Here is a 10478-nt window from a genome sequence, read left to right on the forward strand (position 1 = left end):
GTGAGAAGACCAGCAAGGTAAACTTCCGGTTGCTGTCAAACGACTAATCGCATGTTGTTTTCAATTTGGACCACCACGCGCGGAAGCGAGGTGGTATGGAGTCTGTAATTTTGGACGATTAAACAAGAAAGATTATTGTTGTTTTTGTTCATACTGGTCGTAAATTGGCGGTGAAATGGTAGGTAACCGTTGGTTGACCGTTCGTGGGTTCTCGTTTTCTCATTATCCTTGCTCCAACCACAGGCCCTGTTTGTGTTGTACGAGCACGCCGCCGGATATGGGCTGTTCAGCGTGAAGGAGTTCGAAGAGATCGGTATGCTATTACCGCAGGTAGAGGCATCGATCCTGGATATGGCACGGTTCAATGCGATCGTCAAGCTGGTCGGTTTCCATCCGTTCAAAACGGCCGTCGCTGCCCTGAACAATGTCAATGCCATTTCCGAGGGTCTGCTGCCGGATGATTTGTCCAGCTTTCTGGATACCACGCTACCGAAGTCGTCGAAGAAGAAGTCGGTAACGCTTGGTGTGGCTGATGCTAAGCTGGGTGCCGCAATTGCCGAGGGGCTGAATGTGCAGTGTTCGCACATTGGTGCAGTGCCGGAAATATTGCGTGGTATCCGGCATCATTTTGCGAGCATGGTGAAGGGTTTCACCGATCAGTCGGCCGCAGTGGCACAGCTTGGACTGGGCCATAGCTATTCGCGGTGCAAGGTGAAGTTTAATGTGCACCGATCGGATAACATGATCATTCAATCGATCGCACTGCTCGATCAGCTAGACAAGGACGTCAATACGTTCTCGATGCGTATTCGCGAGTGGTATTCGTACCACTTCCCGGAGCTGTCTAAGATCGTGTCGGATAACTACTTGTTCGCGAAAGTGGCTCACTTTATCAAGGATCGCAAATCGCTTACAGATGCAAGCCTGGCTGGGTTGGAAGAAATTGTGATGGACTCAGAAAAAGCACAGGCAATCCTTGACGCTTCGCGCATGTCCATGGGTATGGACATCTCGGTGATCGATCTGTTGAATATCGAAATGTTCGCCAAGCGAGTTATCAAACTGTCCGACTACCGGCAGCAACTGTCCGGCTATCTGCACTCGAAAATGAACAGTGTCGCGCCGAATCTGCAGGCCCTCATTGGTGATCAGGTGGGCGCTCGGCTTATTTCGAAGGCGGGCAGTCTTACGAATCTGGCCAAATTCCCTGCCTCGACGGTACAAATTCTTGGCGCAGAAAAGGCTCTGTTCCGTGCGCTGAAGACGAAGAGTAATACGCCCAAGTACGGGCTGCTGTTTAACTCGTCGTTCATTGGAAGAGCGAACGCTAAGAACAAGGGACGTATTTCCCGGTTCCTGGCCAACAAGTGTACGATCGCATCCCGTATCGATTGCTTCACCGAAACACCTACCACCGTGTTCGGCGTGGCACTGAAGGGTCAGGTTGAGGATCGTTTGAAGTTCTACGAGCAGGGCGAAACACCGCGCAAGAATTTGGATGTAATGAAGGAAGCAATTGAGCTGGCTCAGCTAGAAGTGGAAAAAACTAAAAGCAAGAAGAAGAACAAACGCAAACTAGAGGACGCGAATGGTAGTGCGGCCGAAATGAACGGAAGTGGAGGTAATTCAGCAAAGAAGCGGAAGAAAGCAAAATTGAACGATACGAACGGAGACGAAGCGGATGAATCGACACTGAACGGGTCCACCGTGCTGGACGTTTCAAACGGCGAAGTCAAGAAGAAAAAGAAGAAAAACAAAAATCGAGCATCCGAGGTCGAGGCATGAGCGGTGGTGCGTTCCGGATTATACCTATCGACATAAGATAATTTAGATGTGGCATTAATAATTACATTGACCGGTATAATAGAATAGAAAGCGTATAGCTTACATAGCATCCAGAGTCAGGCGGAGGGTATAGAATGATCCTCAACGCAACTTCTTTTGCGGCAAGTGTATTTCCGTTGTCTTTTTTTTCATTCAACATTTTTTTTCTTTTTTCTCTTATCTTGTAATTTTGAGTCTTCGTATCGTATGTATTGGAATAAATATATCAACAGAAGATTACCTAGAAGTGTTTAAGCTGCTGTTCGTTGCAATCGGTAGGATCCGAAATCATGATTGCTTGGCGCAACAGGACCGGGATGGGTTTTTGGGCTACCTATACATCGGGGAGACTATAAATCTAGCTGTTACGAAACCCGCCAAAGGCATTTGAGCGCAAGGCTAGTCGCCTTGTCTGAAGTATGGTATGAACTGTACCAGTAGAGGATCAATCCTTTAGGAGGCCCAGGGCGGAAATTTAAAAGGGGGCCTATAATTTTGCTACGGCATTATCGGTGTTAGGGAAGTATACTTCAAACATGATGTAACAACACCAGCAAAGTCTCGGAAATAAAGCTCCCCTCAGCGTACACCTCAGAGTTCTGTTGCATAGCCCTGTAAACGGGCCTAGTAAGCTAGTCTTTATATAAACGTTTGTATGCGCTAAGGAAAACTATTACGCCACATTTTTTACGATTTACGTACATTTACGAATCCTGAGTAGTCCAACGCCTTCTACAATTTTTCGCCCAAGGTATAGTTTTCAATCGGTTTACTTTACGGTAACAATCAGAGAAATTTCTTAGAAACCTGTTTCGCTCATGTTGATGTTTTAGGCGATGAACAACACAATTGTTTTCAGATTTGCGATACCAGGAAAACATGTTTTTCACGAGGTGACACCTGCAGCGTGGAATAAATTTGCCCATCACTATTGCATTGCATACTATCAAATCCGTGAGAGCGATCGCTAGTGTAAGTAAGATGGAAGAAACGGAAAGCATCCTTTATCTAGCTCAAACTTCCCGTCGGCTGGTACGAAATTCAATACATACCAGCTATTTTCAGATTGCCGATACCAGGAAAGCATCCACGGAAGAGATAGCACCTAGTACAGCAATTTTGGTCGAAAACCGCCGAAAGGTATGCAATGTTTATACACTAACTTTCCCGTTGGTCGTGAAAAATTTCTTCGAAAACTACCAGTTTTCGAATTTAAAGTACCAGGAGAGCATGCACGGAAGAGGTAGCTCCTGGTACTGCGCCGTAAGGTATGCAATGTTTATACACTAAATTTTCAACCAACTTGCATTGCAATGCGCCGTAAGGTATGCAATGTTTATACACTAACCTTGCAACCAACTTGCATGCAAGTACGAAGTTGGGCGCCATCTTGCGCGCCATCTTGCTCAGCTGGTACATGCAAGATTCTTGCATGCACCAAACTTGCATTGTAAGTTGGTTGCAAAGTTAGTGTATAAACATTGCATACCTTACGGCGCATTGCATTGCAAACCTTACGGCGCATTGCATTGCAAGTTGGTTGCAAAGTTAGTGTATAAACATTGCATACCCTACGGCACAGTACCAGGAGCTACCTCTTCCGTGGATGCTCTCCTGGTACTATACATTCGGAAATTGGTAGTTTTCGAAGAAATTTTTCTCCACCAACGGGAAAGTTAATGTTTAAATATTGCATACCTTTCGGCGTTTTTCGAGCAAAATTGCTGTACTAGGTGTTACCTCTTCCGTGGATGCTTGCCTGGTACTATACATTCGGAAATTCTGATGCAATTTCGTTTATACTTTAAAGTCACAAAGTCGATATTCTTCTCTGCATGTTTTGGGGCCCCAACACGGCGAGGCCCTAGGTGACCTACTCCGCCTACCGTTTGATTCGCCGCTAGACTGTAGAAAGTAATAGGAAAAATCGGAACTGATCTCACGAAACTGAGTGATGCTACGTGACTCGATCGTGAGCAAACAAGTAAGCTGTTCGTAGAGTGGTAGTAAGTTAGAGTTATAATTATTATTAACCATTTATTGTGACATTCGAGTCGGTTTTCTTACAATATCAAGCGTTTTTGGGTCCCTTACCACCCTTGAATGGAACGGTTGAGTGCTCCTTTGGATCTTCATCGTAGTGAAATTCTTTATAACACGCCCAACAATACAGATCATTATCACATCCGCGGCACCTGATCACTGCATCCTCGTTGCAGATGGTACACCATGGCAGTTCCTCATTATCATTAGGAGAAACTTTTGGTTCCTCTTCTAATTCACTGTCCAAACTCAATTTCGCCTCCATTTTACCCTCCTCAGCATACCTTTTGGCCAACTTGCGTGCCAGTTCTTCATCCGTTAAACCCTCATCCGAATCACTGTCCGGAAGTATGGATGGTCGAAAATTTCCACTTCCTGGTTCCACATTCCCACCAGCACCACTCGTCGGAAATTCCTTCAACGCATTTAATCGTTTAAAAATCTCTTCATCCTGTTCGGCACGCTTAACATCCATCACGTTGATAAGCTTTGTTTCCTCCGCAAACTGACCGAGCAAATCCTGCACCTTCTGTTCCTCCGTACGATTGTCCGGTGCCATAAATCGTTGTGGTGCATCTTTGTAATCCTTGTACTCCACACCCTTCAGAGCTGCCAGGCGTCTTTCTATGTCGGCATTATCCCCCGTTAGTGCAGAAGCTTCCGAATTGGATGGATCTTGGTCTTCTACATCGTTCGTCTTTAGCGCATCCAGTTTGTCACGTATTAAATCATCATCCATCGGATCTTCCGGTGGATCTACAGGACTAGGTATTCGGTTTTCAGTTGGTTTGGAGTTCGTTGATGTATCTCCTTTGTGTGACGTAGTGGGCATGGGTTTAGCATCGCTTTTCGTAGGCTCATTCACAAGCGCTAGTTTTGAGCAGCGTAAACAAACGTTTAGCCTCTTTCCATCACGTACCAGCTTGTATTTAAGACATCCCGAACAGAATGAAAACTTGCACACGGGACATCCATGCTGAAATAGGATATAACACATCGCTAAAACGTTGAGGATTAACTGTTCAGGAAGTTGAATGGTAGTTGATTACCTCTTTGTTGAAAAATCCAAACGATTTAGTACAAATTGTGCAGGCCATTCGTTCACACTGTCCCTGTATCCAAAACGATGAATCACCAGGGGTCGTGTTGCTGCTAACGTTGTTTACGATCGCTTCCTATTTTGTTTCCCCTACCAGCTGAGAGGTTTGCTAGTGACAATACTAAACAACCCTTATCGTTGACTGTCAGGCAACCCATGAAGCGAACGCAACTTTAAAATCAACCCAAACGGGCTAAATAAGCCAAATGGTACATTTGAATAGCACTTAAACACCAGTTTGGTTCACTGTACCGCGCACACACGGAGTGGAATTTTCATAAGAGAAATTCAAGGCAGAATTTTTATATACTAAAACATAAGAAATATGTAAAAAACAGTTTAGAAACTAATTAAATAAAATAAAACACGTACTAATGGCTAAGCTATCTGATTAGGATCCAGCTATAAAGAAAGGAAATTGACTTTTTTGGGGAAATTAACCGAAGCAATTTATTTATTGCTGTGAAATTGGGGATTTGTTTTGAAACGCACACAAACATATACCCGTGCAAAACGCACTCACACACATTCACTCGCGAGAAAAGCACTGTCAACAAAACGTCAAACAGCTGACGAACTGAATTGTTGGAGCTGTGGGACTTGCGTAGTAGCAAAAAAACAAGCAACGGTGTTGAAATTGTAGTAGCGTATTGTTCAGCGTTGAATCAAAGATTCAAATGTCTACGGCCGGAGTACGGACGCAACCGCTTGCACCGTGAGTACAAGTGGGGGTGCGATAACAATTTTACTCATTGTGATGTAGTGAAATGCTCTGTAGTGGATGGTACCAACAGTCGTTACGATTTACAGTCATAATTAATTGCGGTTTGTTATAACACTTCCCATTTTCAGCTGGCGTTATCACCAGTCCGTTATCATCAGCCCGAACGATACACCTAGATCGTTCGGTGACTTCTCAGTGGAGCGGTTTAGATTAGAACGAACACGTCGGTCCACGGACATACACGGCGCACAGTGAATCGATCCCTTTGGTTTATTGAGGCGTAGATCGGTGCCGTTTCGATGCAGTGAACTGTTCCAAAGTGGACCACCAGCATGAAGACGGAACAATGCACCACAATCGGGGAGTCTGTGTTCGTTGGGAACAGTGTGGAGGAAACGGCCGAACTTCGGGCGACCAGTATTGACACGGTGAAACAATGGCTACTGAACGAACGGCCCGAACTGGTGATCCCAGAAGAATCGAGATTGATTCTGTTCTTTCTGCGTACGACCAAGTACGACATCGATAAAACAAAGCGGAAGTTAATGACGTAAATATCACGCCACGTGCAGAACTATATGGGACACGGGCGCTCGATAAAAGTAGCTTTCTTTTTTGTATTTCTAGCTTCCTCAAAAACAGAGAAAGGTTAACGGAATGGTTCAAGGATCGTGATCCGTTTCGACCGGAAATACATGAGCTGCTGAACATAGGTGTGTTTTTGCCACTTCGCGAAAAGGATTCACTAAACCGGCAGGTCGTGCTCATCCGGACGTCGGCGCACGATCCCACCAAACACAAGCAGGATGATGTGTTCAAGGTGGATAAGATGATACTAGATCTACTGATGCATCTCGACGAAACAGTTTCCATACACGGTGTGGTAGCAGTCTTCGATATGCAAGGCGTCACACTCGGGCACGCGCTACAACTAACTCCGTCCATGATCAAGAAGTGAGTAGCGATCGGAGCGAAATACTTTACGTAATGCGGATGTACCGCGATGACTGAATCATGGTGATAATGTTTTAATTTGTACGTCTTTTTGCCAGATCTGTGGAAAACTGGGAGAATTATCCCTGCAAGCCGAAGTTACTGGAGTTCATTAACGTACCAGTGCATGTGAACATCGTGCTGAATGTGTTTAAGTATGTCCGCAGATCGTTTTGTTTAATCGTGTTACCTATGTCATCATTAAACTCGGTATTTCTCCTTTTGCAGAAGTTTCATGAGTCCAAAGATGCGAGAGCGGGTTATCATCTCGCGCAAAGGTTCGTCTCAGGAACATTCGCTTTTGTTACCTCTCGAGCTGGGCGGGCACGGCGAAAGTATATGGGCGCTTGCAGAGTACTGGAGGGAATGCGTCCAGGATAATGAAAACTTTTACTCTAAAATGGAAGAGAATGTGTTCCACTTATGACATAAAATAATATAATGAAAATGGTGGTCTTATATGGGGAATTTTAACTTAGAGGCTCACAGTTGCACGTACAAAAATGCTTCGTTTTAATTGTGTCGATATTGGCATTTAAAATATAGTTTCAATCACACAGTTTTTGTGGTCACATTTAAACATCTGTGAATGTTCGCCCCTTATTTTCGCTGCCGGTCTGGAGAATATCCGATAGACGATCGAATTAGCCGATAATCCAGCACACGTTATCATTACAAATTGTTGTAATGCATATACAGGTGCGATAGCGTCCTGCTCAACATAGGTACCCTATTGTGTTTCACATCAAACTCTAAGTACAAAGTAATCGCACCCACAATCACCCGATAACGAATCGCAAACCATTGACCCGGGTCATGATCGCGTACACCTACACGACCCGGACATTTCTTTCGTTTTGTTCCTTCTCCCGCTTCAATCGATTATCGACAACGATGACAACAAAACACGGCAATTAAAAGAAATCTACAGTTATCGTACTTTAATTACTGCGTTCACATCATGCCTGCAAATGTTCAGCTAAGTCCTTTTTGCCCAACCTTCGTTTTGCTTACGGTGGCGCACCGGCCTAAAAAAGCTTAATTTTGAAATCTAAAACAGCTCTATTAAGCTATCTTTACACGGTTCTCGGTACCACGGTTGGGAAAAAGGGTTTTCCAACCTCTCACGCACCTGTCGTGTGTGTTCGGGGTTCTGGTTACGCTCGGATTGTATATCAGTACTCTTATTATCATCAAGTTGAGTTTTGTTTTGTAAGCCTATCGTTTCCATTTGCTGCCCTGTGTGTGTGCTTTTTTGTTTTCCACCATTTTTTATCAGTCAATTGTTGGCGCTGCTTGTAGCATAATTTATCCATCCATCGTTTTCTATCGCTCATATTCCGTTGCTTTCCTCCTTACCATACTGATCCTAATCGGATATTATAGTTGTTTGTTTTGGGGTTACAATAGTTCTACAATATTCCAAAGTGATCAGGAAAGGTATGAGCGTGTGCATTATGCTTATAATCACGCGAAGTTCCATGCTAGATTGGCATCCATTCCCGGTAGGTAGGTTTAGATTGCATTGCAGTTGGAGGTAAGTAATCGATACGTCCATCCACATCCACTACGGTTCTCCCAAGCTGTCTTTCATAAAATTAACGTTCAATAATTTCGTCACTCGCATACACACGTGATTTGATCGAATGGGCGTATACTGGTCTCTCGTTGTCGCGCTCCCTTTATAGCATCAAATATAATTTGCCACCAATCTACATGAAGTAATTGCAAATGAAACATTTAATTGAAACGGTGTGCAAACAACTGATCGAGAGAGAACCGAAAAGAAAAAAAAACAAAACAAAACACAGGAGGTATTTATCAACGATATATACAAGAAATGCAAACGGATGCAAATTCTCCGATCCGTTTCGATCCGGCAGATACAGCGGGTGGGGTCATTTTTATAAAATGTTACCCGTAGCGCCACTGTTCCGAATCGACTAAGCTCACCGTCGTTTTGGCAACCGTCTACGCTCCCATGCCTAGCGAACGAGAGTCGTTCTCTGGTAGAAGCAGCGGTGCAAAAGCTTAACATTAAAATCGTACATTAATTAAAAAAAAAACAACACATTCGAGAACATCATAGTGGTAAAAGAAATAAATTAGCTTAGTGAGTGGTAAATGGGAAGGAGGGAACACAATTATTAAGGGAAGGGTAAGGGATGCTGAGATAGAGGATAGTGTGGAGGTATGTTGTCTTGTTGTGGCCATCGCTGGCAGGATGAGTTTGTGGTATCGTATGCATCAATAAGCATCCGTGCCGTACACACGCACACACATACACTTATCGTCCGTCCTTTGTGATAAGCTTATCGATAAGATCCTGTAAAGGTGCCAGCTCCCGACGATCGATGAGATTAAACTCTTGCACGAAGTAGATGAAATGCTTGAAGGACGTGTTGAGATGTGCTTCCTCGCTCAACCGGACCACCTCCGAGAAGTGCTGGTGGTATATATGGGCGTACACGCGAAACAGTCGCTTCAGGATCGTTTTTGCGATGTTGATGAAATTCTTCGGAAACGGTACACCGATCTTGGACGGGAAGAGCGTTTCATCATCGAGCTGATCCTGCACCCATGTCATCAGGTAGTCGATGTACTTGGGTGCACTGCATTTGATCGGTTTCTTTACCGTCTGCCCGTCTGCCCAATGGTACTCATATTTGGGACCGGCCGACATAATGCTACATGTGTCCTCGGTGCAAAACTCCGTGATCGTACCGTACAGCATGTTGATTTGATTGAAGAAATCTACCGCTAAAAATAGACGAACATATAGTTTCGGTACCGAAGCTTGGCCGCACGAGCAGGTGGGTAAAAGAGTGGTGACAACAAGACAACTTCAACGCTGCGCTTGTTTGATAAAGAACAACGAGGATAAAATTATCTTAACAACCGACTTATCAATGGAACCGACGAACGTGACGTTCGGTAAAACGTGTTCTGTGCCGCTGTTGACCCACACGTATCGACCGAAAGAATGGTGGAAGACGATAGATGTTCAACTTACTGTTTACTGCAACCCATTCGTTGAGATCTTCTCCATCGGGAAGCTGTACCGCGTTTCGTAAATTGCCAGACCCGAGCGTGGCGGCCGCATGTTTCATAAGGTCATACTGATGTGTACCTTCCGGAATGTTTTTCTTTGGTTTGAATGTTTTGCTCGAGCGACTGCGGAAAAAACAAGAAAACAACCAATTAGAGAATGGGGTTGGGTGGTTTTATTTTTGGCCCCTTCCCCATTCCGGCACGCAGACGGTCTGCAATCCCTTTCTCGGGGACGATACGGTTGAGTACTTACAACAAGAAGCTCATCGCGCTGGGTTCTGTGTGAGTTGTGTCTTCTTTTCTCTCTACCCCAAACGAAACGAAATCGAGGGGCACAATCGATGCAGACCGCGCAGATAGGATACGCCCGCTCCTATCCACCTGAACCGAAGTACAATTCTACCGATGGGCTGGCTATTTGCAATTGTTTGCCCGGTGTTGCTTACTGTCCACCAAAATATGCCGTCCCAGCTGGGGATATTCGCAGCACCTATCTCACACCGAAACCGAAAACCGAACGGATCGAAACGTAACAGGTCTAGGGGGAGCCTACGGAATCTGTACTACGTACGATGATAAACGATTGAAACAATAGTACAGCCGCTCTTGGAATGGGGACACAACTTACGAACAGAGCAACATGAAAGCGAATTGAAAGTGAAAATTAAAGACGAAACAAAACCGAATCTTTGGAACACTGGCAGTGGGCAACACACTTGTACAATAAAAAAACCCTACAGCCCT

At 44.7% G+C, this 10478-nt stretch overlaps 4 protein-coding genes across 5 annotated transcripts; 2 read left to right on the top strand and 2 right to left on the bottom strand.

The window, feature by feature from the left end:
* Positions 1–53: 53 nt before the first annotated feature.
* LOC128309821 (nucleolar protein 56) lies at positions 54–2064 on the top strand. The gene is made up of 2 exons (XM_053046299.1): positions 54–178; positions 244–2064. Exons 1-2 carry the CDS (start codon positions 176–178, stop codon positions 1783–1785), a joined length of 1545 nt encoding a protein of 514 aa, XP_052902259.1. The 5' UTR covers positions 54–175; the 3' UTR covers positions 1786–2064.
* A 1808-nt stretch (positions 2065–3872) lies between these two features.
* LOC128310017 (abscission/NoCut checkpoint regulator) lies at positions 3873–5215 on the bottom strand. Its single transcript, XM_053046548.1, has 2 exons — positions 4917–5215; positions 3873–4843 (listed from the first exon to the last, which is right to left on the bottom strand). The coding sequence occupies exons 1-2, from the start codon at positions 4962–4964 to the stop codon at positions 3896–3898; spliced, it is 996 nt and encodes a 331-aa protein (XP_052902508.1). The 5' UTR covers positions 4965–5215; the 3' UTR covers positions 3873–3895.
* A 105-nt stretch (positions 5216–5320) lies between these two features.
* Positions 5321–7257, top strand: LOC128310018 (retinol-binding protein pinta). Of its 2 annotated transcripts, XM_053046549.1 has the most exons (5): positions 5321–5681; positions 5819–6240; positions 6318–6644; positions 6743–6838; positions 6912–7257. In XM_053046549.1, the coding sequence occupies exons 2-5, from the start codon at positions 6023–6025 to the stop codon at positions 7108–7110; spliced, it is 840 nt and encodes a 279-aa protein (XP_052902509.1). In that variant the 5' UTR covers positions 5321–5681; positions 5819–6022; the 3' UTR covers positions 7111–7257. The 2 variants fall into 2 exon arrangements, with proteins under 2 accessions (XP_052902509.1, XP_052902510.1); XM_053046550.1 differs by lacking the exon at positions 5321–5681 and having other exon boundaries at positions 5792–6240.
* Positions 7258–7383: 126 nt separating this feature from the next.
* LOC128310019 (MOB kinase activator-like 1) lies at positions 7384–10461 on the bottom strand. The gene is made up of 3 exons (XM_053046551.1): positions 9988–10461; positions 9697–9857; positions 7384–9443 (listed from the first exon to the last, which is right to left on the bottom strand). Exons 1-3 carry the CDS (start codon positions 9999–10001, stop codon positions 8971–8973), a joined length of 648 nt encoding a protein of 215 aa, XP_052902511.1. The 5' UTR covers positions 10002–10461; the 3' UTR covers positions 7384–8970.
* Between the last annotated feature and the right edge of the window lie 17 nt (positions 10462–10478).

The sequence above is a fragment of the Anopheles moucheti genome, chromosome 2, assembly GCF_943734755.1.
Source record: "Anopheles moucheti chromosome 2, idAnoMoucSN_F20_07, whole genome shotgun sequence".
NCBI lineage: Eukaryota > Metazoa > Arthropoda > Insecta > Diptera > Culicidae > Anopheles > Anopheles moucheti.

Bases quoted from the DNA above. Each gene is read 5' to 3' on its own strand.
- LOC128310017 (XM_053046548.1), bottom strand. From the start codon at position 4,964: ATGGCCTGCACAATTTGTACTAAATCGTTTGGATTTTTCAACAAAGAG. The intron at 4,844-4,916 runs GTAATCAACTAC...ATCCTATTTCAG, and splicing joins TTGGATTTTTCAACAAAGAG to CATGGATGTCCCGTGTGCAA.
- LOC128310018 (XM_053046549.1), top strand. From the start codon at position 6,023: ATGAAGACGGAACAATGCACCACAATCGGGGAGTCTGTGTTCGTTGGG. The intron at 6,241-6,317 runs GTAAATATCACG...TTGTATTTCTAG, and splicing joins ACAAAGCGGAAGTTAATGAC to CTTCCTCAAAAACAGAGAAA. The intron at 6,645-6,742 runs GTGAGTAGCGAT...TCTTTTTGCCAG, and splicing joins ACTCCGTCCATGATCAAGAA to ATCTGTGGAAAACTGGGAGA.
- LOC128310019 (XM_053046551.1), bottom strand. The intron at 9,444-9,696 runs GTAAGTTGAACA...GTCTATTTTTAG, and splicing joins CGAATGGGTTGCAGTAAACA to CGGTAGATTTCTTCAATCAA.